Source organism: Microtus pennsylvanicus, chromosome 22, assembly GCF_037038515.1.
Source record: "Microtus pennsylvanicus isolate mMicPen1 chromosome 22, mMicPen1.hap1, whole genome shotgun sequence".
Lineage (NCBI taxonomy): Eukaryota > Metazoa > Chordata > Mammalia > Rodentia > Cricetidae > Microtus > Microtus pennsylvanicus.
The window spans coordinates 1,215,784-1,243,193 of NC_134600.1; the positions used below are offsets into that span (position 1 = coordinate 1,215,784).

The 27,410-nt window shown below is 45.6% G+C and overlaps 1 protein-coding gene across 6 annotated transcripts in view; it reads right to left on the minus strand.

Moving 5' to 3' along the window:
• Window positions 1–1,478: 1,478 nt before the first annotated feature.
• The window catches only part of Cflar (CASP8 and FADD like apoptosis regulator), a 51,095-nt gene continuing 25,163 nt past the window's right edge, over window positions 1,479–27,410 (minus strand). For 4 of the 6 annotated variants that reach the window (XM_075956346.1, XM_075956348.1, XM_075956349.1 and 1 more), the window contains 5 exons: window positions 24,011–24,065; window positions 20,727–20,776; window positions 19,928–20,009; window positions 9,092–9,599; window positions 1,479–8,069 (listed from right to left, as the gene is read on the minus strand). In XM_075956346.1, coding sequence (XP_075812461.1) covers window positions 7,934–8,069; window positions 9,092–9,599; window positions 19,928–20,009; window positions 20,727–20,776; window positions 24,011–24,065 — 831 coding nt within the window. In that variant the 3' untranslated portion in view covers window positions 1,479–7,933. Of the gene's footprint in view, window positions 8,070–9,087; window positions 9,600–12,545; window positions 12,654–19,923; window positions 20,010–20,726; window positions 20,777–24,010; window positions 24,066–27,410 lie in introns of those variants that run through there. The other 2 variants (XR_012908853.1, XM_075956350.1) reach the window with 2 other exon arrangements.

Sequence of the window (27,410 nt, forward strand, 5' to 3'; positions counted from 1 at the left end):
AGGAATATCTGAGTGGGTACTGGGGGGATGGAGACATATATGTATGTGTGTATACATATACACATATATAAATATATATACATATATGTGTGTATCTATACACATGTATATAGATACATGCATATGTATATGTATCTATATAGATATATAAAGATATATATACATATACGTATGTGTGTATACCCACGTATATAGATATATACATGCACGTGTGTATATATGTGTGTGTGTGTATGTGTGTATATATTTGGCACAGCAAATAGACGCTAGTAAAAATAAATTTTAGAAAAGAAAGATCAAGACTCAAGATGAGCTCAAGTGGTAGAAAGCTTGCCTGTCTTAGCCCGGCCAGGTGGTGCAAGCTGTCATCCCGGCACATGGGAGGTGGTGAAAGACTTAGAGGCACCTTAGCACTACTGCACCCCCCTTCCTGGGAACCAGGGCCCTGGTAACCAACAACACGTGCACGAGAGCTTTGAGTACTTTCCATCTCCATTGTATAGACCCGGACCCTGGAACTGGGGTGAGACGACCTTGTAACCGCCATAACATTGATCAAGGTTCCTCCTTGTAACCATAACATTGATCAAGGTTCCTCCTTGTAACCATGACATTTGATCAAGGCTCCTCCTTGTAACTGTTACAACATTGATTAAGTAGAGTTAGCTGACCGTTAAATGAACTAGTCAAAATAGTAGACAAATGATTTTTGGGCTTTCCCTTTGATTTTGTACTCCCCCCCTCCCTGATTTTGTGTTTTTTTCCTTTAAAAGAGCTTGTAATAGACAAAGCAGTCATCCTTCTCCTCTCGAGGCTGGGGGACCTCTGCCGCGGCAGAATAAAAATTCCTCTTGCTATTGCATCAATCAAGTTGTGGGTGTCTCTTGGGGTGACCACCTCCTTGGAGGGGCTTTAGGGCCCAACAGTGGGGGCAACAGAGTCAGAACAAAATGGGAAAAAAAGGAAAATCCGAACAAGAACTGCTCTGCAAAGCATGGCCCCCACACAGGGTTCACGGGGGCGAATGTGGACATTATACATAGACTGTCCTTTCCCAGAGTTCAAATACCCAAAATGACTCCCCAGTCCTGTTTTCTAGACTCTGGCCATGTGACAGCCCAACCTTAATATCCCCACCCTCCTCTCTTCCCATCCTCCTCCCCCACCTCCTCTCCACCCACCCCTCATCCATTCCTCCTCTGTTTCTGTTCAGAGAGGGGCAGGCCTCCCCATGGGTATCAACCAAACAAGGCGTATCAAGGTACAGTAGGACTAAGTGCCTCCCCTTGTATTCAGGCTGGGCAAGGCAACCCAATAGAGGTTTTGTTTTGTTTATCCCTTTGATGAAATAGTGAAAAAAAAATGTGGCTTTGATATCGTATAAAAACATGAAGATATGGCCTTATAAATAAAAGGAAGACAAAACACATATTATGTCATGCATGTGCTGTGTTGCTAAATATTAAAGACAACAGACCTTTTTTAAAAAAAAAATCTGAAGTTTTTTTTAATGTAATAATAGAGAAATCTTAAAATGAGACAGGATTATTATTGCCTGGAATCCCAGCACTCAGGAGGCAAAGGCAGAGTATCATAAATTCCAGATCTTACCATGTATGGTAAGACCTTGTAAAAGAAAGAGAACCCTCACAAAACAAACAACAAACATATCACAGTCAAACTCACCATCCCCTAGTATCAAGTACATCAAGATTTAATATAAAGCTACAGCAATCAAGACAGTATGGTGCTGAAATAACACATCAGTGAATCAATAGAACACAACTAAGTCCACAAATAGACCCTGTAAATATAAGCAACTGACCTTTGAGAAGGACCAAAGCAATTCAATAGGAAAATGCTTTTTCAGTCAGCGCGAAAACAATTGACATACCAGTTTTACACCTTTTACAAAATTAATTCAAAATTTATCACAGAGTCACAAAATGCAAACATACTACAATTTCTAGAAAATAACATAGGGAAAAAATAATCTTGGCCCACATTTTCTGTTTTTCACTTTAGCCTCAGACAGACTCTTCAGACAAGGACAAAAAGCAACTACATTCTTCACCAAAATATCTCAAGAACAATTTCTAGGCAATGTACTAAAATTCTTCTTCTCTGGAGGAAGACCTTGGTCCTGCCTCCATGTGGCAATGTGACAAAATTCCTTGACTACCCAAGGGGGGCGCCTTACCGTCACTGAGGAGCAGAGAGGGGGTGGGGTATGGGGAAAGTGGAAAGAGCGGGAAGAGGGGAGGGAGGGGGAACTGGGATTGATATGTGTAAAATAATAATAATAATAACAAAAATAATAAAAATTCTCTCTGAGACATCTTGCTCAAACCCCAGACAGTTCAGGTCATTATCAGCACCATCGTCTTCCACGTTCCTACTGGTATGGTCCATTGAGCAGTACTTAAAGCATCCACTGCTGCTTTTGTAACCCAAAGTACCAAAGTCCAAATTCCTCCTAACAAAACCATGATCAGGCCTATCACAGCGACATCCCAGTCCCTGGTACCAACTTCTGTCTTAGGGTCTCTATTGCCGTGAAGAAACACCGTGACCTCAGCAACTCTTACAAAGGAAAACTTTTCATTGGGTTGGCTTGCAGTTCAGAGGTTCAGTCCATTATCATCACGGCGGGGAGCAGGGCGGTATGCAGGCAGACATGGTGCTGGCTATATCTTGGTTAGGAGGCAACAGGAAGTGGACTGAGCAGCGCTGAGGGAATCTTGAACACAAGAGACCTCAAATCCCACCCCACAATGCCTCGCTTCCTCCATCAAGGGCACAGCCCCTAAGAGTACCACTCCCTTTGGGGGCTGTTTTCTTTCAGACCACCACAGACAGGTATTGATGAAAATTTAGAAAACAAAAACAAGAGACATCCTCAGCCACAATCCTGCCGTTCCTATTCCACTTCAGGATATGTTTCTTTCTGACCTATGAGAAGGGTTTCTGGTTTTACCTCAAAAACAGTCACTATGAACATACTAGACAAGCTATTTCATGTTTTATACGCCTCGTTCATGTAATGTTAGCAATGAGCATTTGCTGTATAAACACTGCTCAGGTCATAACCCTCTGTGGAAAGCCCATGTCTCATGGGCCACAGCGTGACTCTGTTTACAGTGACCCTGGTGTGGGGTGATTCTAGGCAGCTGCTGACAGTACTTTGCTCTGTCATCTCCATCCATAAAGTGGGAAGAAATAATAGTGAAGACAATACCTACTGTATTTGTTCCTTCTTAATTGCTGTGATAAAAACACCAAGACCAAAAAAAAAAAAAAAAAAAAAAAAAAAACAACACCAAGACCACGGCGACTTATAGGGGAAAAAATCTTATGCTCACGGTGCCAGAAAGTTAGAGTCCTTGACAGTGTAGCAAAGATATAGAAGGGAAATCGGGAAGATGAGCACTTGTATCTAAGCAGAGAGAGCAAACTGGGAGTGGCTTAAGACTCTGAAACCTCAAAGCCTGCCTCCCGTGACACACTCCTTCTTGCAAGGTTACATCATCTAAACAGCACAGCCAACTGGGACCAGGTGTTTAAAAGCCTGGCAATTTATATATTTATACATATACTCTTAATCTTTTTTTTAAATACATAAAGTTCCTTTCTACTGGTAGCCTAGTATCACTATACTGACTTGAGTGCTTGGCTAGCTATGGCTCTGAACCATACTTACACTTTTACACTTAGGACCAGAGCCTTAAAAAGCTATTATATAAGAACATTCATGTTTAGGGCATTTGATTTAAGCTTATTCATTGATTTCTATATCATTATCTTTCAGTATGTCTAAAATATTTCCTTGGGAACCACACTCAGTGAGAAAAAAAAGAAACCTAATGTGTGAAAAAGTGACATAGAAGGGATCAAAAATCCCATTATTGTAGTTTCCCTGACACTTGGCCTTCCAGGTTTTCCACATCTGAACCACATCCACCTCCTAGCTCACCACTCATAGCTACTCACACGTGAGCCAGCTAAAATTTATACCCAAGGTTTCTAACCGTACTGGGCATCTTTCTCATCCGTTCCTTCTCTTGGTTTATTTCCTCTTCTCTATCTCAACCTGCCAAACCCCACCAACATTTCAAAGCTTGATTTGGTCCTTCCGAAACAGCCCCTTCATGGCGCGGCCAAGAGACACAGTCCGTGTTAAAAAGAGCATAGTTCAAAAAGGGTTGTAAAGAACCTCACACTTTATCCCTGCAACCGTCCTATGAAGCCTTATTTCTCCTTCCCTAATCTTCCTAGGTCCTCCCACCTCCCTTCATGTTCTCTCTTTCTCTCTCAAGAAAAAAGAAGAAGAAAGAAAAGAAAGGGGGAAAAAACAGTAAAAAGATTTTTTAAAAATGGTCACATGATGAAGGAAGGTCATTGGCTAATAAAGGAACTGCCTTGGCCCATTTTATTGGTTAGAACATAGGTAGGTGGAGTAAACAGAATGGAGTGCTGGGAGGAAGAGGAAGTGAGCTCAGACTCGACAGCTCTCCTCTCGGGAGCAGACGCCTCAGAGAGACACCATGCTCCCAGCTCCCAGGCAGATGCACGCTATGAAGCTCCAACCCAGGATGGACATAGACTAGAATCTTTCCTGGTAAGACCGGTGCTACAGTTTATTAGAGATGGGTTGATCGGGATATCAGAATTTAGCCAGTAAGGGCTAAAGCTAATGGGCCAAGCAGTGTTTAAAAGAATACAGTGTCCGTGTAATTATTTCGGGGCAAAAGCTAGCCGAGCAGGCGGCTGGGGTGTTGGGGACGCAGCCCTGCCGCCCTTATTACTACAGTCACATACACAAAATGGAATCTATTTTGTGTTGGCCAACTACTCCTGGGCATGGGGACTGCCCTGGAGTGTGGTCAATAGACAGTCCATTGGAGAAATTGATTTTTTGCTTATTCGCAGGCATCTATTGCACATATTTTCTTAAATGGGGTGGGGCTTTGTGTCCACTTCCTCTTTGTGGGGAGTCTCTGCAAACACCATGATCCACAGAGTGTCAATCCACATGAAGCTGGAAGGAAGGCCAGTTCAATATGACTTGGTAGTCAGTGTTGCTCAAACTTCAAGAGTTCAACACCAAGTAGTTTGTTTTAGACTTTTCTAAGCACAGCACAATTTGGAGAAAGGTTTCCTGGTGATAATTAACTCAGTTCCCTGTGTACATCAAAAACATAAGACATGACTACATCAAAATTCTTGTAAGGTACAAGTAGCATCTTCCATAAAGACAGGTGCTCTCGGTTAACTGAAGAAGCAGACTCAAGGTAAACAACGCTCCTGATAAGGATCTGGGGAGGGCAGAGCTCTAGATGGACTGAGATAAACATCTGGGTCTGGGGGAGGAGAGAGCTCTAGACTGACTGAGATAAACATCTGGGTCTGGGGAGGAGAGAGCTCTAGACTGACTGAGATAAACATCTGGGTCTGGGGAGGAGAGAGCTCTAGATTGACTGAGATAAACATCTGGGTCTGGGGGAGGGCAGAGCTCTAGACTGACTGAGATAAACAGCTGGATCTGGGGGAGGAGAGAGCTCTAGACTGACTGAGATAAACATCTGGGTCTGGGGAGGGCAGAGCTCTAGACTGACTGAGATAAACATCTGGGTCTGGGGAGGGCAGAGCTCTAGACTGACTGAGATAAACATCTGGATCTGGGGAGGAGAGAGCTCTAGACTGACTGAGATAAACATCTGGATCTGGGGGAGGAGAGAGCTCTAGACTGACTGAGATAAACATCTGGGTCTGGGAAGGAAAGAGCTCTAGATTGACTGAGATAAACATCTGGGTCTGGGGGAGGAGAGAGATCTAGACTGACTGAGATAAACATCTGGGTCTGGGGGAGGAGAGAGATCTAGACTGACTGAGATAAACATCTGGGTCTGGGGAGGCTGGAGCTCTAGACTGACTGAGGTAAACATCTGGGTCTTTGGGAGGCAGTGTGGCCTGGCTGTACAGACAGTACAGGGGTCACCAGGCTATTAGCCACCACTTCCCCAGTCTTCTGGGAGGAAAATGGGTTGCATATCCTCTAATTTTGACTGCTGTGGGACCATGGTCTGTACCCCCTGTCAATCGTATTTAATAAATGCTGATTGGCCAGTAGCCAGGGCAGGAAGTACAGGCAGGATGACCAAGCAAGATGTGACTGCCTCACCTAAAAAGGTACCGAGCCACATGGCAAATGCAGACACAAATTATGGGCTACTATAAATTATAAGAGCTAGTTAATAAGAAGAGTCTGAGATGCTGGGCCAATCAGTTTATAATTAATGCAGGCCTCTGTGTGTTTCTCTGGGACTGAACAACTGCAGGACCAGGTGGGACAGAAACCTCAGTCAACTTTTGACAGACAGGCAAGCCTGCATGTTTAAACACTTCTGGTTTCTCCAGTGCTTCTCTGTGAGCACAGTGACATACATATTCCTACACTCTGTCTGAGATTTTGGAAGATGCTGGGGGTGGGGAAGGTGGTTACCCCCCCCACACACACACACAATCTCATCACATGGCTACTACATACTAAACCCGAGACTGGCCCTTGTTTTCCTCTAGCCTCACCCACCATATTACTGGTACAACAGAACTTTTGCTACAATTCCAAACTTGTTTGATGGAGGAGGGTCATCTTTCTATCTGTTGTTTCATTGGTTAAGTAATAAAGAAACTGCTTAACCTCTGATAGGACAGAAAATTAGGTAGGCGGAGTAGACAGAACAGAATGCTGGGAGAAAGAAGCTGAGTCAGACAGTCACCATGATTCTTCCACTCCAGAGAGATGCAGGTTAAGATCTTCCCTGGTAATCCACATCCTGGGCTTATTTTAGATTCTTACACAGATTATTATATACACAGATTATTAGAAATGGGTTAGATCAATATGTAAGAGCTAGCCAATAAGAGGCTGAAACTAATGGGTAAGGCAGTGTTTAAAAGAATACAGTTTCCGTGTAACTATTTCGGGTAAAGCTAGCCGGGTGGCGGGAAGCAGCCCGCTGCTCCTATTACAACACTTGTTTCAATAGTATTTAATAAATAAATAGACATAGTCCTCTCCTGTCACAGAAAACTATATGAAATTATAGGTTAGCTGATTTGTTTTACTGTGGTTGACCTTTTTCAGTCTCTATGTGCTCCAAAACATCATATTGTAAATTTTAAACATACGTAATAAAATTTGTGTTTGGAAGAAAAGCCAAACGGTGGTGGCTCAGGCCTTTAATCCCAGTACTTAGGAGGCAGAGGCAGGCAGATCTCTGTAAGTTCGAGGCCAGCCTGGTCTACAAGAGCTAGTTCCAGGACAGGCTCCAAAGCTACAGAGAAACCCTGTCTCAAAAAAAAAAACAAAAACAAAAAACAAAAAAAAACTACGTATATGTGAAGCTAGCTCACAAAAATTCAAATCCAATATTCAGATTCAAGAGCAATAATGCCAAGAAGTTCATGAGGCAATGGATACTTCTAATAACTTAATAAGCTAATAATTTAATGACCCTTGACACAGAACCAATTTTCCCAAAAAGGTGATGAACCCAGGCAAGTCTCCTCCTTAAGGTACACTCAGGTGTCATAGTTCAAATCTTGAACCACAGACTATAACTCTTAGGATAACATAGTACATCTTGGTAGATAACCCCAAGAAGCAATGGGTATATCTCACCATTCTCCACACTGTACTGAAACATCTGGCCCAGGAACTTAAGGAGGAGAGGCTCACTTTGCCATCCCAGTGGAGACGCATGGCGGCTGGGCTACAGCTGATGCCTGTTCACAAGAGAATCAGAAAGCAGGACTTGCTCCAAAACCAGAGCCAGTATGACCTTCAAGGCCTGCACCCAAGTGATCAGGAGGTTTGCCAGCTCTAAGCCACCCTGGCCTATGCTCCAAGAACCTGGAGGGCTTCCGGTTTTCACGTAGATAAGACGAGCTTCTTTCGCAGGGTGTGCTGCAGGCTCAGATAGTATTTCTCCTTAGAAGAAACTCTGCTGTTCCAGGCATAAACTTTGTCCATGAGCTCGACGTGGAGGTCCACGAGTGGGCGTTTCCTGGAGGGAAAGAGAAAGGCGAATTTTCATGCCACGCAAATGCCAACAGGGCGAGATGAGCCAGCAGGTGTGAGCATTCTTGGAAACCCACCCTTTTAAAGTATTCCGGAAGATGTTTAGCAAACAATCCAAACAAGTTGGCAGAGTCTCCTTCCACAGAGACAGCTGGATTTTCCTGAGAACACACCAGCTAGGTGATAAGCCACCTGGATCGCACATACAAAGACAGGAAGACTGTCAAAAGCCAGTGCTGGCTCCCGGCCCCTGAAGCATCTCCTTTAGAAGGCTGCAACATTCCCAGCAGGCCACTGAGGAGACTCGGGAGAGAAACTGGACAGACGTCTGGGGGCCTCACAATACAAACCTTTGCGTAGTAGCTCATTGTAATTACGGGGCCAATAAAAAAAGGTCAATTCATCTTATATCTGAAGGATGTTGTGGCTTCCAGGACAGTAATGGATCCTTTAGGGAAATAACTCCTAATAAACATCAAAAATGTCTATAGTCAGGCTGGAGAGATGGCTCAATGGTTAAGAGCACTGCCTGCCCTTCCAAAGGTCCTGAGTTCAGTTCCCAGCAACCACATGATGGTTCACAACCATCTGTAGTGAGATGTGGTGTCCTCTTCTGGCCTGCAGGCATACACGCACACAGAATACTGAGAATACTGTATATGTATATGTAATAAACAAATAATTTTTTAAATGCCTATAGTCGTGGAAGCCAAGACCCTCAGTGGAAGCATCTATGCAAAGAGACCAAACCTGAACCCTACAGTAAACACACTGTACTTTTTCTATAACACACACCTAGGGTAACGCTTAATTCATGTTAGCAGAGTATAAGAAATACATTCAAACAAGCAAAGAGATGATAACGCTATCTGAATTTCTATCACATCCCAAAGTAACCCTAGCAGGGATTACTTTTTCTTTGGCAGGTCATCAGACAGAGCACAGTGGTCATCTCCATTGTGGTAGATGGTCGAGGCCCAAGGTGGAAGTCAGGACCGCAGTGCTTACCTTTCTTGTTCCAGCTGCTGGGAGAGGTTCTGCAGGTACACGGAGGATGAGCTGGTGGGCTGCTCTACCTGGGAGACGTCCGCCGTGCACAGGCTCCAGAAGATGTCAGCTTCGCGGTGGACCATGCAGGGGCCAGGATGCAGGGTCTTAGAGTCTAAGCTTCTTACTGCCGGCCCATCTACCTCTAGGCTGTTGTCTTCCAACTGGCTACTTAACACCTCGTAGCTCTGAATAAAGAAGAGCTTTGGCTTCCCTCTTAGAGGAGAGCACGCGTCCCCCATGAATATGCTCTTGACATAATCCAAGGAGAACCCCGTGGGAGCCTGATCCACACCCATCATCCTTTGGGAGCCTCCCCGGCTCACTAGAACGCACGCGAAGCTGTCATAGTCTCTGTGTTGGGGCAGACCGGCAAACCGGTGAAGAATCTTAATTATCTCTTCCGCGCTGGGAAACAAGAAAGGATGGACGTGATAGCCCAGGGATGTGAAGGTCCTGCGAAGATATTCTGGGGAAAACAGAAAACAAACACCTAAGCGAGACGAGCCAAAGAGACTCCTAGCATTATCTATCTCCACCACATCTCTGTTTCTGTGTAATTCAGAAGTAATGAAACATGTGACGTTCATATCCCAGGCTTCTCACAAAGGAGCACGCCCGCTACACCGCCTTCTCTGTCCACGGCTACCAGCAGATTGGACGGGACCTGGACGGAACCCACCTAAAGCAACCGAACCTGGGACCCAGGGGTGTGGCTGGTTGAGGAAGCCTGCTTAGCATGTGCAAGGCCTAGCATTTGAGCCCCAGCAATGGATTTTTTAAAAGACACAGCCTCCTCCTGGCCCTGTCTTGCCTTCACGTGACTGATTCTGGGAAAACCAGTACTATAACACAAAGGCGGGGTCCTGGACCACGTAAGGGAAGACTGAAGCCTCTCCCCAGCCTCCAGCGTCAGCTTTCTTCCAGCCAGCCAATGAATGGCCTACAAAAGGCTCCTCCAATCTCCACCAAGCATTCAATTGGCCCCAGCTGACTCTGGGTACCTCATCAAAGACACTAAAACGGAACAGTCTCCCTAAGCAGTTCCTAAAGTCCTAACCCACAGAAACGGGGAGAGATAAGCAAATGAATAGTTTGCGTAAGCCTCTTAATTGTAGAGTGATTTATACACGTTATTAAATAAATAATGCACCAAGTAAGTCTTTTGTCCTCTCTTTAAGACTGCAGTTATATTCTGTATTCTTTTAGCCTCTCTTAAAATGACTTCTATTCGCTAACACTGAAGGGATATAAGGTACAGACATTGTTAATCAATCAGCAGACATCTTCTTAAGGAAATGGTGATGTGATCCACAGGCTGCTGATAACCTATTGGATACCCATCTTCCCCTTGTAAGATCTGGGTGTTAGGAACGATTGAGTCACACTGACCCACCCTCACCCCCTCCCTGGGGTGTGAGCAAGGTTTTACAGCCCAGAATCATACCCAGGCTGGGTCCAGGACAGGCAAACAAGAGAAGCTACAACAGAACTGTCACCACCTTGCAGAAATAAAAACATCCTAGAGACATATATAGCCCCCTCCCTAAATCAGACTGTTGAAATATCTGACCCCAAGAAATTAGAATTACCCCCAGAACCTCAGTCTGGGAGATGGAAAAGGCTGAAGCTCACTCCCATCACGCTGCAGTCAGAAGGCAGCAGCATGGGAAGGGGAAAAGCAGAACCAACCCCACGAGATCTGCGTTTAAGTCCGGGCTCCCCACCTCCTCCTCACAGGGGTAAGGGTGGGGCACGCGTCTAAGATAGATTTGTAGGAGAGACCGGAACGGAGGCAACAGTGGTGGTCAGGACCAGACCTTGACCAGGACAGCTTAGTTGTGCATTCTTTCTACCTTCTATTTAAACCTAAAAACTTCATGCCAGGATCCTGAAAACGGATTAGAGGACACTGAACCTCTTTGCTCTTCTTTCCGACGTGGCCAATTTGAATAAGCATTATTTTATTCTGCTTTTCACTATTCATTGTGTTTTTAATTGTTCTACTGAGGAAAGGTGGCCGAACGTCTCTTGTTAGCGCTCCCAGGGCTAACAACTCCTGGGGTCACCGGACGGCAGTTCCGTGGCGATCTCATTCCAAAAGGCTCCTTCTCTTGCTATGGCATATCCGCTCCTCTAGGGGACAGAAGTAAACTGGGAAACGCAGGTTCCAAAACTCCTGCTCACGTGCATACTGGCTGATTTTCAAGTCTCTTCACTGCTAAAGTCTTTCCTTATGAAAGCCTTGACAAAGAGCTGGGGGGGGGGGGCGGGGGGGCGAGGAGGGGGGTAGGACAGAGGCTGCTCTGTGCCTTCCGGCGCCTTCGTTCTCCTTCGGTCCCGCCTTAGCGTCCCTCACACTGCTGCGAAGAAGAAACCGCAATCTTGAGTTTAAGTCCGGGCTCCCTACCTCCTCTTTAGAGTCTCATCTTCCTCACAGGGCCTAAGGGTAGGGCAAGCATCTAAGATCTAAAGCAGGAAATCCTCCCCCAAAACAAGAGGGAAGAGCGAAGGTCCCAAATGCCACAGACACCACCAGGATCTGTAAGGGTCTTGGAACAAAACGGAACCGCCCTCCAATATGCTCCTGGCAAGGGAAAGTCACCCAGCGGACACTCTCCACATGCACCGTATTTCCTCTATTAGAGGGCAAGGTGGGTAAGGATACCAGCCGGAGTGGCACGCACATTCCTTTTCTTCTTGGGCCAGCAAGAACGAGCGCGTAGCCCAGTCTGATTTATAGGCTCTAAGTAAATTAGAGATTCCATTTATTCCTCTGTGAAACAGGCTCAGTACAAACGCCTAAACGAAGAGGTGGAACCCAGTAGGGTTTCTGTAAAGATGCGTATAAGCTGCATTTATTCAGGCATAACAATTACTTTTTTGTTTGTTTGTTTTTTTGTTTTGTTTTGTTTTGGTTTGGTTTTTTTTGAGACAGGGTTTCTCTGTAGCTTTGGTGCCTGTCCAGGAACTAGCTCTTGTAGACCAGGCTGGCCTCGAACTCCCAGAGATCCGCCTGCCTCTGCCACTGCCCGGCCATAATGATTACTTTTAAAAGCGATGAAGGCAGCCACATGCTTCCCCAATCAGGGACCCTGCCACGCATCTCTTTGTAAATGACACTTCTTATGACTTGGATAGAGGTCTCCCTACTCTAAATTAAAACAGTTTTGGGACAGAAAGGTTGGTTTTCTGTGTCAACTTGACAGACGCTAGAGTCAGCAGAGGAAGGTGCCTCAGTTGAGGAGACGTCTCTATGAGACCTAGCTGTAGAGTATTTTCTCAGTTAGTGATCAATGGGCGGGGGTGGGTGGCCCCATCCCTACATCCTGAGTTCTACCAGAAAGTAGGTTGAGCAAGCCACGGGGAAGTAAGCCAGTAAGCAGCACCCTCCCCCACTCCCACCCCGTGGCACCTGCATCAGCTCCTGCCTCCAGATTTCAGGCCCGCTTGAGTTGCTCCCCGACTTGTTCTTGGCCATGGTGTTTTGTTGCAGCAATGGAAACCCTAAGCTGCTGTATGGCTTACAAATAGAGGAAGAAACAGTTGGGCACCAGATTTGGAAAATAAAACTCCAACAAAATGCAGAAGCCCCACTTCTCCTTCTCCCCACCCTGGAAACCCCACTCCCCCCTCCCCCCCAGTCACAGCTTAGTAAGTTACAACTGCTTCTTAGAAAACACTTCCAGGGCTGGAGAGACAGCTCAACCAACCGTTAAAGGCTAGGCTCCCAAGCACAAATAAGAAAAAACACTTCTAGAAGTCATGGAAGTTAATGCAAGACTGCCAGGAACTACCCTCAGGGCTAGGAACTCTAGAGCTAACTCAGTAAGATGCCAGCAATTTATTCATTTAAAATTAATTTGAGAGGCTAGTACTTAAAATCACTGGGTGTTCCCAGAGGAGCTGGGTTCCATTCAGCTCACGACTGTCTGTAAGTTCAGTTTCAGGAAATCCACGGCACCAGGCACACACGTGGTGCACATGTGTATGCATGCAGGCAACACACCCTTATACATAAAATAAAATAAATAAATTTTTTTAAACAATTCATTCGAGATAAATAAGTGGACTTATCTTGATGATGTCTAAATAGATATATGGAATGATTCAGAAGACCCTTCACTGGTCTATTTACAATCAGTTATAGAATGCCTTCCATAAGCCAACACAAGGTGGGCGGGATACCCTGGGGAGGAAAAGTGAGTTCTCTAAGGAGGACAAGGCAAAAATGGATTTCTGAGTCTGTGCATTTATGGAGGTCACAGGACAGCCTTGGGTATCATTTTTTCCTCATGTTTGAGAAGCTCTCTTGGCTGTTCTGTCCATGTATCATGCTAGCCAGCCCAGGAGCTTCCAGAAAATCTCTTGTCTCCCCATAGGAGGGCTGGGATTACAGCCACCTGCACTAAATGTTGGCATTTATTTGGGACCTAAGGATTTGAACTCAGGTCTTCAGCCTTTACCCAAGAGCAATCTAATCCTAAAAGGCTTTCCTCTTTCTTCTTTCCTTCCCTTCCTTTTTTTTTCTTTTGGCTTGAAGACAATCAATTTTTCTGAGAGTTTAAAAGAAAAGCCCCTAGGGCCAGGAAGTGAGAAAACTCAGCAGCTACCAGGAAGAGGCGAACTGGGAAGAAAAGGAGAAATGGCCATTTGAGCCAACACGAAGGTCAGACACGTGGCAGACAAGCAGTCACGTGGCTTATGCACTCTGCAGCTGGGACAGCTTTGTGGACAGACAGACGTGAGTCTGTTCCACCTTGGCTGGAGGTCAGAGAGTTTGAGCTGATTTTTCCGCTCTTTCAAAGTTGTTGATAACAGGTGCGGCCACACACCCTGACCTGGGGTGCAGTTACTTAGTGTTTTGGACATTAAGACAGCCCCCAGAGTTGGGTCCGCTCCACCCTGACCATAGGTCAGAGAATTCAAGCCTGTTCCTGCTCATTCATTTTAAAACAGGAGGTTTTGACATAGGGAGAGGCTGCCTATAGGATACATGGTCTAGGGTGTATTCGCTACACATTCTGCCCAAAACTCCAGAATGTTTAACTCGGGAAATAATGGCTTGATAACTCAAGTATTGAAGTAAGTAATTGTTCTGGTTGTCCTTTGTGTCAAGTTAAAGCAGTCTTTGCCTTCTTCCCCCACTTTTTTATTGGGGTATAAAAGCGTAGAAAAATTAAACATGGGCGAATTCAGTATTCAGCATCCACTGAGTTGCCCTCCCGGTACCATCCTATGTCTCTGTGTTTCTTTCTTATCTCTTTCTCCTACCTAACATTTTTAACCCACATGCCCCTACCCTGGAACGTACAAACCCGCCATGGCCAGACAGTGACAGAGGTCACCCCAAAATGTGGCTTACAACAGGGAACAATTACTGCCTCCCCAAACTTCTGTTTTACTAAGCTTCCCCTTATTATCTTACAAGAAGCTATAAGGGACCCAGATCGAACACACAACTCCATCACTGTCTTCTAGAAGTATGATAACAAGTATGTACATGCGGATGACTGAAATATCTTATGGTTCAGTGGGGTCAAATCAAAACAAAGGGCGGTGTGGTCTCGGGCACTGGAACAGGCATTGTGGGAAAAGGTGTGATTTAAACCAGAACCTGAACACCCAGGGCAAGGGACAGGAACATCCCTCTACCTGTGCCCCTGACAAGGTGCAGATGTTGGTGAACAAAGGCACAGATGGGAGCAACAAGTGGGTGGGAGCAGGGCCCTGTGGCATACATCCAACTTAGCATTTGCTCCGCTAGCCCAGCTAAGGCATCACTGCCCAAGCACACACTGAAGGCAATAGACTACCTTTTAAGACTCATTAGTAAGCAGAACCAACTGCTGGTAAATTCTGCCCAGACTCCCTTGTATCAGGAGACAGTAATATCAAGACTACACAAACCAGACCCAAAGACAGCTGAAAGTACTTGGTTGTAGTAGCTGTAATGCCTTATTCGTGATTCCAGCATTGCAAACACTCAAAAACCTTCCATGCCTGCTTGCCAGCTCACTTTCTGGTGAAGCCTGTGAGGAGCCGAAGAGGTTTATCCTATCACATGTGAATCCCTGCTCTGTCTGCAAGCGACGTGCTAACGAACTTACCAAAGGGGCTACCCTCAACCCTAGAATGTGGAGCACACCACCTTTTGACATTCTAAATTAGGAGGGCCTTCAGCATGGGCCTGTAGCCATGTATTCCTTCCGTACTTCCTGGACTGAGGGCTGCTGAGATGAGGGACTTAAAGGGAAATTCCACTAACAATGTTTCCAAGATAAGGTTTCTCTGTAGCTTTGGAGCCTGTCCCAGAACTAGCTTTGCAGACCAGGCTGGCCTCAAACTCACAGAGATCCACCTGCCTCTGCCTCCTGAGTGCTGGGATTAAAGGTGTGCACCACATCGCCTGACTTAATGTTAAGTTTTAAGCAAATATCTCCTTGGGCCCAGAGGATCGAAATACCTAGAAAACACAAAATACCTCATCACACACTCCTGTTCCCAGGAGGAAACCATCCACAGGACACTGACCCCATGAGCCCAGGAGGGGCTGGAAGGGCTTGTCTATTGTCCCTCTGAACAAAGCATCTCTCTACCATTTTGGATGTCACTTGTCCCAAGAGCAGAGGTCACAGTGAGTATTCCACTTCCTTTTGCAGAAATGTTCCTATTATATAAATGTTACTACAAGAAAACAATGCTCATTCAAGGTTCAGCAAGTTCCATTAGAAAGAAAACCCTCAAAAGGAGGCATGGAGCAGGTCCCTAGCCTGTCGCTGCCAAAAATATCAGATGCAGCAGAGGGAAAGATGTTTTCTCTTAAAAATCTGCAAATGCTGTCATATATACAGGAAGCCCCAAGACAGCCAGAGCCTTAAACCAGGCCTTGCATCTACCTGCCAGTGATTTGAGACACTTGCCTCTGCATGCCTAGAAAGATGAAGGCTAACACACAGCTCACTAACCGAGACCCAAGCTTTGCTAGGTGACTGACATAGTTGCCTGGACATCAGAAACGTATGCTTGAACTCCACCAAACTGACATAACTGAACCCAAAATCCTTCAGTACTGCGATCCACCCCACGAAGAGGCCATTGACTAGGAGAATGCTTTTCAAAAATGATCCACCGAAAAGTAACCTCGTCTTTTCTCACTGGCCCTGAGACAGAATCCACCTCGAATGTGTTCTGTGTGGGGCCAAGCATGTACTTTGTTTGTAAGACATCCTTAGTAGGCATTTACCAAAGACAATAATATGCCGATAAATATTTAGGGGATTTGTGTGGTCTTTAGTTAAAGTCTGATTTTGGGAGATGGTGAGGCAGGGATAGGCTAAGAGGAGGATATAAGTCCAAGAGACTCTATTAAACTCTAATTAGTGTTTATTAAAGGGCCGGTTTTGAAACACACACTATAGGAGAGCCTACTCCATCACAAGCACCCTTCGGGAACCACTCCTTTGCCCACACCCCTCCATCAAATATTTACTGAGCACCTGTGTGCATGGCACTTGTTCAGCTGCTGGTGACACAGAGCAAAACACACAGATGAGCTCTTCCCTCTCCCATCCGTGCAAAGTGGCTAGTGTCATGGGCTTCGCAGACAAGTTTTAGAACCCCAGTTCTACGGTATATGACCACCCATGAAAAGCCATTAACAAAGTATCTACCAGTAACAAAGTATCCGCCTTAACAATGTATCCACCATTAACAAAGTATTCGCCAGTAACAAAGTATCCACCAGTAACAAAGTATCCACCACTAACAAAGTATCCACCAGTAACAAAGTATCCACCACTAACAAAGTATCCACCATTAACAATGTATCCACCAGTAACAAAGTATCCACCAGTAACAAAGTATCCGTCATTAACAAAGTATCCATCACTAACAAAGTAACCACCAGTAACAAAGTATCCACTAGTAACAAAGTATCCGCCACTAACAAACTATCTACCATTAACAAAGTATCCACCACTAACAAAGTATCCGCCATTAACAAAGTATCCACCAGTAACAAAGTATCCGCCATTAACAAAGTATCCACCAGTAACAAAGTATCCACCGCATGCAAAGAAGGATGACACTAAGGATTTGAGGATCTCTGATTGTCTGTCTTCTTCTGGTTTCTTTCAGAACCTTGGTTTCAACTGGCAATGATCTTGTCTGCTATGATTGCTATCTAACCCCTGCACATCTGCCAAATGTTAACCATTAGCCAGTTGGCAGAATTCCCCTGACAGAGGAAGTCCCACATAACAACTCGAGATGGAGGGCTCTAGGGCTAATGAAATGGGGAAAGGAGCAACGGAGAGTCTTTGCACCCAAGCAGGAGCCCGGCGCTAGAGTCCTGGGTGGAAAGTCCCAGGAGGAGCGTGTGAACACAGAACTGGAGGTGTGGAGCTGGTGTGGGCGAGGAGCCTGTCCTCACTGTCCTTCTACTTCAGGTGATGAATGCCCGCCCTGCTGAGCCTCCCAAGGAATCTGGGTTCTCTCAGCTGACAAGAGCACCACACAATTTGAGCGAAGCTATACCATCTTATTTATTACCTGCCGATCAGCCAGTTGAGCTGGGAGGATCCATAAGTGACCTTCAGTCCAGTTATTTGCTTCACTCTCAGGGGCAAAGAGCACATGAGTCAAAAGAACCCTGCTTCTCTCCTGGCGGGGAGGTAATGATGAGTTCCTAACTGCCCTTTCTGTAGGGCCAGCCCCACTCCACCTTCAAGACTTTGACCTTGGAAGGGATAACCTTGGGGACCTGCAGCCTGGAATTCCATTCTGTGTGCACATGCGTGTGCGAAATTGAGTGTGTGTGTGTGTGTGTGCCTGTGCAATCATATGTATGCACATGTGTCAAGGTCAGAGGTCATACTTTTTGAGATTTCCACTTGAAATTTGTTCCCTCTAAAGTAACTGCCTCCATTCCTCTGTGCCCACGTATGGGCCCCACTTACCCCGGAACCCTCAGAGCCTCCATTCCCCTTACTCATCTAAGAGCAGACTCAAACTAAATGCCGAGCCATTATGTGTTACGGCATAGTTCTCCACTAAAGTTAAACCAACTTTGAATAAGAAAAATGTCAGAGGGCCCCTGTTCCAGGCACCGTCCTACACGCTTTATAAGTATAATCTCACTCATCCTCCTGACCATCACACGAGGGATGTTACAGCAGAGATGCTGAGCCCAGCATCACGAGCTAAGATATGGCAGAGCTGTGATTAAAGTCTGGGCAATCATACATATACCAGCACCCAACTCTGACGCACCCCTATAATTGGAGAACTACAGGGCTGAATTTAGCAACAGAACTCCAGCACAGGCACTGGGTGGGAGTCATGAATAATGGGCGTGGTTTGGTTACAGAGGGTTGATCTTTGTGAGTCCTTCAATATAAACGGAGGGACAGCACAGGAAGCTGTGTGTCTCAGTTATTTCCTGGACAATGAAACGGGGCTGATTACAACCAAAAGTCAAAGGACAATTCCACAGTGTCCTTTAGAACAGTAAGTGACTCATTGAGAGACTATTTCCCTATTCCTGATATGAATGCTAACATAATACCATTTTTAAAAAATGGTATCTTAGAGTTAGGGCTCTACTGCTGTGCTGAAGCCATGGTAAATCGTATAAAGCAAGCATTTGACTGGAGGCTTGCTCAGTATTTCAGAAGGTTAGCCCACCATCATCACGGCAGGAAGCAGACAGGCATGTCACTAGGGCGGCAGCTGAGAGTTTTACATCCTGATCCACAGCTGCTGTGGACTTTTGAAACCCCAAACCCACCCCAGTGACACATCACCACCAAAAAGGCCACACCTCAATGATAAAGGCCACACTTTCAAATACACGAGCCTATTGGGACCATTTCCATTCAAATCAGTATGAAAGGACACATTCCTCATATCTACCAGAAACCGAATATGAGGAAGTGGGATCGAAGCTGAAATCCTGGGAAATATAGTTTCATATTTGCTAACCTGACCTTCTCTTAGCCTCTCTTCTCACATGGTAATGTTCTGAGCGAGTCATCTCTGAGTCATGCTAAGGAACGTTCAGAGGCATGAAAGCCGTGAACTGCCACCAGTTCGTGATTAAACGGGAAGTCATTCCTGCGTCTAGGCTCCCCTTGATCTCTTGCCAGTGGTTCAGTGTGCATCAGACATCCAACAACCGAGGAAAATAATTCAGATCCAAATGACGATGCCTCGCAGGTAGATCAAAGCCACACGTGGTTCAAACACTCCTCACAGCCCTCTAAGTAAACACAGAACGTGCTTTAAATGGCCTCAAGGAAGGCTTTCATGACGAAAAGCTGAAACACCAGATAATACTAGAAACCAGAATGCCTCTCATTATAAATGTCCCTGGATGACCCTGATGAATAAAACCCAGGACGCACAGGTAGACTAAAGACAAGCCAACTACCACAACATAACTTCTGCTCCCCAAGCTCATCTCCTGTTTCTCCTAACACATAGCTGGACCAGTTTATCTATGCCCGTTGTGGTTATCTTGAGCCACTTGCGGGTAGAGACGAGGGACACCACTCTCAGGGCTGGCACACAGTCTCTATCCCCTCATCTGTCAATCACATAGAGGACCCTACAGAAGACTCCAAGGCTCCATGATGATGGAATCATCAACTGACCAACCACACGGAGTAGAAAAGTGAACGTCATAACAGAGTGTGTTTTGTTACTGCAGCTAGTATTTACCGTGCTGACAAATCCAACTTGCTTGGTCGTGAACACACTGCAGGGAAGCCGTTAACCTGTGGCTTCTGCACCTACCTATGTCATTGCCGATGCAATCGATGATCAAGCAGATACCCAGGGGCTTGCTCTGCATCCTGTAACTCTCTTCGTGTATATGCTACAAAGAAAGGCAGGCGTAATGAGAGATGCTGGCTGCCTCTCTGCCCTCTCTGCTGTCTCCTCTTCTGGATTGTTTTAAGCATCCCTTTGGCAAGTGAGTCACTCAACAGACATGGCCTAAAATCATCTCAGCTGGCATTTCCTATTAATGTCAGGTTTTTTCTCTGTTCCTGAGAATGAGTTTCAGGCAAACAGCTGCTTCGGCTCTTGCTTAATTTTAATTAATAAGCCTCGTCATCTCTTTACATGGGTCTTAGCTTTGCGGAATAAAGAGAATTTGGAAGAGAGAAGAAAGATGGGCCGTGCGTCTTCACAGAAGCCTTAAGCAGCAACGAGAGACATCTTTCTAAGCCACTACAAATGACAGTCTTCCACCGCCTTCTCTTAAGAGGAGGTTGTCAGTCCAGACAAAACAGGGCGCACACAGTTCAACGGGATGTCACTGCCCATGGTATGTTCAGTAGTGACCCAGCTGAGACATGAGCTGCCACTTGGAACCTCCCTTCATTCCAAAGTTCATTCATGAACGTCTTTTTTTTTTTTAATCTCTGCTATATTCAAGGCTCCTGGCCAATGAATTTCGCACAGGCACCCAGTTGTCATGAAGAATTTTTCGGATCTTTTTTGGCTGTTTTTTGGGTTTGTATTTTTAGGATGTCAGTGTTCTAGCAGATACTTGTGTATACAATACCGAATCAGAGAATTGGTTCTTTACCCGAGGCAAAAAAGCTCCCGATTCCTGAATGGATGTCTTCACCGGTTTTCCTGGGGAAAGAGAGAGAGAGAGAGAGAGAGAGAGAGAGAGAGAGAGGGAATCGTTTATAAGACAGAACTTAGTTACACCCATTCTGGCTGAGTTCTTTCTATCATAACTGAGTTTTTTGTTTTGTCTGCTCATTTCTTAACTACTTATTCTTTTTCTGGCTAGACTCAGCCCAAAGTTCCAACCTCACATGGAAAAACCTGGTTCAAAAGAAAACTCAAGAGCACCTGCTATTCCAGGATTCTGTAGAAAAACCACGTCACGCAAGTGTAAGAGGGCTCTCCCTTGACCTCTTCCAGATGGCCCACAGGAGGCTGGTGGGGTTTTAACCTGATAAGGAGAATTCAAAACTCTGACTTTGCTATACCAATAGCTTTCCTATATGGGCCCAAACCCTGGACTGCATCTAAAGGGAACAGCTTGGAGCACGCGGGAAGGGAACGCTTCTGTGTCTGTGCTATGTACAGAACAGATGGCCAATGTTTTCATAGTTCCATGAGGCTGGGGGATGATAAAATAAAATGTCAGCAGCCAGACAGCGCACAGCACGCCTGGAAACTCCGCTCCACAACAATGACTCAATTAGCCTGCACAAGGGGGGGGAGCTCTGGGTGTCGGAGCCTCGAAAGGGCTGGCTCACACCTTCGTCCTGGCTGCTCGTTCAATCTCTAGGCCGAGGCTGCTGCGGCAAAGTGAGAAATGACGTCTAAAGATAAAATGAAGGAGGAAAAAAAAAAAACCAGCCCTGCCAGAATCTGTGAGGTTTGGGGGAAGCAAATGGAGTTTGTTTGGTTTCAGAGGTGGGTTCTTGATACGTAGCCCAGGCTGAGCCCAACCTCAAATTTGTGTACCTTCTGCTTCAGCTCATGAGGGCTAGGATTGTCGTCCTGTGCTACCACCCTCAGCTTTGAACCTGAGTGTGTGTGTGTGTGTGTGTGTGTGTGCGTGTGCATGTGTGTATGTATGTGTGCGTGTATGTGTGTATGCATGTGTGCGTGTGATGCATGTGCATATGCATGCGTGTCCATGTGTGTGTTGTGTACGTGTGTATGCATGTGTATGTGTCTGCACGTGTGTATGTGTGTGTGTATGTGTGCGCATGTGTGTATGTGTGCGTATTAGTTAGGTTCCAGATGGAACTCTGGTTACTGCCCAGCCTGCTGCACCCTTGGCGTGTAGTCAAACTACTCTTCCTTAGAAGAGACGTGTGTCGCACGCCTATCTCAGTGAAAGACATGCCTATCTTGGTTAAAGATTTAGAACACGCCTGACAATAAGTGCCAGTCACCATCACCATCAAGATCTTTCCGTAGAGCCGGGCGGTGGTGGCGCACGCCCGTAATCCCAGCACTTGAGAGGCAGAGACAGGCGGATCTCTGTGAGTTCGAGGCCAGCCTGGTCTACCAAGGGAGTTCCAGGACAGGCTCCAAAGCTACAGAGAAACCCTGTCTCGAAAAACCAAAAAAAAAAAAAAAAAAGATCTTTCCGTAGGAACCATTTGGAAGTCCAAACTGACCTGAACACACGGCTTGATTATCTTAAACTTCTTAGTTTAAGGCCAACTTAACCAGATGCTTTTCCTTTTATTAGTGAGCTAGGACCAGTCCAAAGCGGAAAGAGGTGGCTCTTGTATGTTGGGAACCGCGAGTACTTACCGGGATCAACCTACGCTAGGGTCACAGCGGAAAGAACATGTTTGCTTTACGTTCCTAGGCTCTCATACCGGATCTCCCATTTTCCACTTTTTGCTTTGTTTTGTTTTGTTTTTCAAGACAGGGTTTCCCTGTAGCTTTGGAGCCTGTCCTGGAACTAGCTCTTGTAGAACTCACAGAGACCTGCCTGCCTCTGCCTCCCGTGTGCTGGGATTAAGGCGTGCGCCACCACCGCCCGACCCGTTTTCCATTTTCAATGGCATTCGGAGTGCTAACTCCTCCACCTCAGCAGTGTTTTAAGAAACAGGCTGTCAGTTCAGGAATTAATTCCGTTCTCAACAGTTTTCACCGGGAGAAGAATGTTAGGGAGGGAGCGGCAGGTGTGAGCGGCACCATCTGGCTGGTCGCGGGTACAATGGGTCTCAGCTTCCAGGAGCACACAGAGCCTGCACTCTACACAAACTGCTCGGGCAAGGCTTCATCAGGGGACAAGGCCCCCTCAAAACGCTCCGGCTGCCCCACTCGTGTTGAGTTCCTCTACTGTGCACACAGCAGATTCAAAGGCCCTCGGGTAGCCCTGCTGCCTCCATCGCGGCATAGAGACCTGCTCCCGCTGGTTCTAAGCACGGGCTACCTCACCGGAATGGGGCTGAGTCTTGACTCTCACGTTAGAAAGGTCCCCATGCAGAAAAGAAATGCTTTTAAAAAAAATGATACTATAAGCCAGCTACGGCAGCACGTCCCTGCAATCCCAGCGCTCACGAAGATTGAAATGGGATGATTGCTGTGAGCTTGAGGCTAGCCTGGGCTACATCACAAATACCAGCCCACCCAGGGATACATAACAAGGTTCTATCACTAGTCATCAAATAAACAAAAATTTAAATAACGCCAAGAACTCGAGCTGATGTTTTAAGAATGAAGAGAACATATTGGTTGAAATGAACAATACTTTAATTGCCTTTCTTTACTTTTTATGGAAGACATGGTCCAGATTAACCTTTCTTCCTGCTACTGGATAGATGGTTTCCCGTGGTTCTCTATCATAGCATGGTCTGGCTATAGCTCCATTTCAGATGTACAAACACCACACATCTGACAAACACAGCCTAGGCTATGTGCCTGATGGAGGGGGTGTTATCCAGGTTTAGATGAGCTAGGTCAGAGGGGAACTACATGTGTCTGTGAGTTCATCTGAAGAATGTGTTTTACTGCCTTTTGGGAGCTTAATTAAAATATGCGGATAACAGAAATCACCAGCCCCACAATAAAACTCCCCCTCCCTTTCGTTCCTTTCTTCTTCTCTTTCTTAGATGACAGGGTCTCATCACATTTGCTAAGGAAGCTGGTCTCGAACGTCTGGGCACAAGAGTTCCTCCTGCTCCAGCCTCTCAAGGGGCTATGTCAATAAGCAGGGACCACCAGACACAACAGCGTGAATTTTTTCTTTTCCGGTACTGGAGATGGAACCCAGGGACTCATTCACACCAGTCAAGTGTTCTACCACTGAGTTATACCTCAGCCCCTTGTACTAAAGCTATGAAGCATTTATAAAGAATAGCTATAAGAGATTGGGGGCCTTACTTTGAACGTGAAGGTGTTCCGCAAATCTTTGTTCCTTACTTCGCCCATTCTGGAGCTTCAAATACAAAAAAGAAGGTCACACTGTTAGTTTTTTTTCGGAAGCTCACTATGTTACACCTGTTTAAATAGCTCAATATTTTTACACGGGGTTGGGAGGAGGAATAAAAATATCACCTTCTCAGCTACCTAAATATGAACTGCAGGGACAGTTAACCCTGTAAGTTCCACACTACACTGTCAGAGATCAGATCAACTCTCCCAGTCAGAACTGAAGGCATTTTGAAGCTGGAACTAAACTTGCACGCTAGACTACTTCATAACGGCTCTAAGCTGTTACAGTACATCATGGGTGCTCCAACAGTCCCAACTCAGTGCACTCTGGGACAGAGATTGACATTCGGTGCCTCCCGTGAACACCAGGGCAAAGTGCAGCCTGGATAAGAATAGAATAGTACCTGCCATACATAGATGGTAAGGAGGGTTTTTTTTTTTTAACGTATATGTGTTTTGCACGCATGTATACCTGGTGTCCATGGAGATCAGAATAAGGCATTGGATCCTCCGGGACTGGAGCTACAGACAGTTGTGAGCCACCAGGCAGGTGCTGAGGATGGAGTCTGTGCTCTTGAATGCTAAACTCACTCACAGGCCTTAGATGTGAAGGGTGTTTATGGTGTTTCATTACTCAGAAACCCTCAGCACAGTCTAGCATGCAGAGAAAGCCCTGAGTACAATCTGCAGCACTCCTAAATAAATAAGTACATGATGTCCTATTATGGCTACAAGATGAGTGATATGTGGGCATGATTCTCGACAGTCACATACTCTGCATGAACCACTTCCTGGGAGATTAAACCGACCTGCTTCTCTCATCTCAGATGACAGGAACTACGCAAGATGACATCACTTCCTACCACCATCTGACCACTGGTATTTCAACAACAGCTGACCTCTTTAGCTCTCCTACCCAAAGAAGGAAGTACATTATCCAGTAAGCTGCTTCTGAGAATACATCTGTGTGCAAACTGGAGACATGCAAGCTATGGACCCCCCCCCCCCCGGAATAATCCTGATTTAATCAGAGCCTAAATCTTGTGAGAAAGCTACCAGGTTCATTTGCCACGGTGCCTGCTACTAAACGAGAGATCAAGTCGCGTGCCAGACACAGCAAGCGTAAAGCGAGATGAGGCGCAGAGCATGTTGGGTCCCAAGCAGGCTACACGGACAGGGATGATGCTCACCTGCATTGGCAGGACAGAAACACAGTCGTGAAAACATAGAAGGATTTTAACTAAGAATGTTAGTGTAAGTTATAACAATAGGTAGTGGGGGAGAGAGAGCTCAGAAAATCCTAAATCCAGCTGTCTGTGACTTAGTCGTCTATCGGAGACTAGAGGGACAAATTAAAAACTGTACCTAAGCAATGAGATGAGTGTGGTTTATAGATAGATCAGGAGATTGTGGGATGAGAAGAGGCCGATCCTGGCCGGCCCTGTAGGAGGTACAAATACACAGTCACTGTGGTTTAGACATACATGTCCTTATCGTTCAGTTAGTGGGTGGGGCAGTGCAATCCTTAGCAGCCAGTCTGTTGCTCAGTGGTACCTCCTAGAGCTAGTGTCCTCCCAGAAACTGTTTATAAACTGGGAGGGATGTTATCATGATAGACACTCAGAGAAGTGTTTATAATTCAACCGCAAAACTTAACTCGAGTCTAAGTATCCACCCTGAAGTCCGCATAACTTTAAGGGGGGGTTGGGTTCATATTATACCAAGGTTTCTTCTCGTGATAGAAGATTAACCAGGGGATAAGCACAAAATGAACTGTGCTCCTCAGAACACAACCACACGCGAACACGAGACACTTACGATCATTAACTAGAAAGGGAAATCTTCTGTTCTGTCACTCATTAAAGAAAAGTTTGCCAATTTTTAAATTACTAAGGCACGCTCAGTAAAAAGGCAAAAGGCTCTAGAGAGGGCTCAGAGGTTAAGAGCACTGGCTGCTCTTCCAGAGGTCCTGAGTTCAATTCCCAGCACCCACATGGTGGCTCAGAACTGCCTGCAACTCCGGTTTTAGGGGATTTGATGTCCTCTTCTGACTCCACTGGGCTCCTAAACACACACGGGTGTACAAAAACTCACACAGGCACACATGCATACAGTAAACAGAAAATAAAAAGGAAAAATGTGTTTTAAATTAATTTTTTTAAAAAAGAAAATGCACAAAGAGGTGAGAATCAGGATATTTATTTTGCAGCCATGTTTGTCACAACACAAGAACAGAGGCAATCTGCACATCGGAAAGAAAGAACTAAATAAATACATGGTGGTGCGTGTAGGAAAACGGAAGCTATGAGCCCTCCTGGTAGGATGGGCCTACAATGTCAGCCCTGAGGAGGCTGAAGCAAGGAGAGGGTCCTTGCTCTTCAATGCTAGCCTGGGCTAACAGTGGACTCCAGGCCAGACTGGGTTACATGTGTGATCTCATATGAACCGTGTGGTACCATGTCTAAGAATTCTGTGTTCAGAAGAATGGCAAGGCATGCTACCCCTTGTCCACTGTATGTGTGTAGACAATCTCTACATGGTCTAGAGACCGGTCAAGAAGAGTCGCCTTAACAGAGGGTACCTGGGACGTGAGTGCACGGAGGAGGGAGAAATCACAATTTTAAGATCTCTTTGGGGGACGCTGCAGCTTTTCTTTCTACAGGTACATCCTATCTATTTTTATTTTAAAAGAGAATCTTCAAAAAAACAAACAGTGAAAAAATATCCAACTGTATAAATAGATACATTTGCTAATGCACATAAAAATAAGACTAAAAGAAAGCACCCAAAATATTAATATTAGTCATACCCATGTAACAGACATGTGACACGTAAGATACTTTCTTGTTACATATTCATTAAACCCCAAATATATTATTAAACACTTTTTTATTTTCTTTTTACTCTTTTTTTTTTTTGGGATTTTCGAGACAGGGTTTCTCCGTAGCTTTTGGTTCCTGTCCTGGAACTAGCTCTTGTAGTTCAGGCTGGCCTTGAACTCACAGAGATCCTCCTGCCTCTGCCTCCCGAGTGCTGGGATTAAAGGCATGCGCCACCACCGCCAGGCCTTTTTACTCTTTTTTTTTAAAATATTTATTTAATGTACATGAGTGACCCATCTTCATGCACACCAGAAGAGGGAATCAGATCCCGATACAGATGGTTGTGAGCCACCATGTGGTTGCTGGGACTTGAACTCAGGACCTCTGGAAGAGCAGCCAGTGCTCTTAACTGCTGAGCCATCTCTGCAGCTTTTTTTTTTTTTTTGAGACAGCTCCATGCAGCCCTGGTTATACTGGAATGCACCACACTAGCCTCAAACTCACAAAGATCCGCCTGTCTCTGCCTC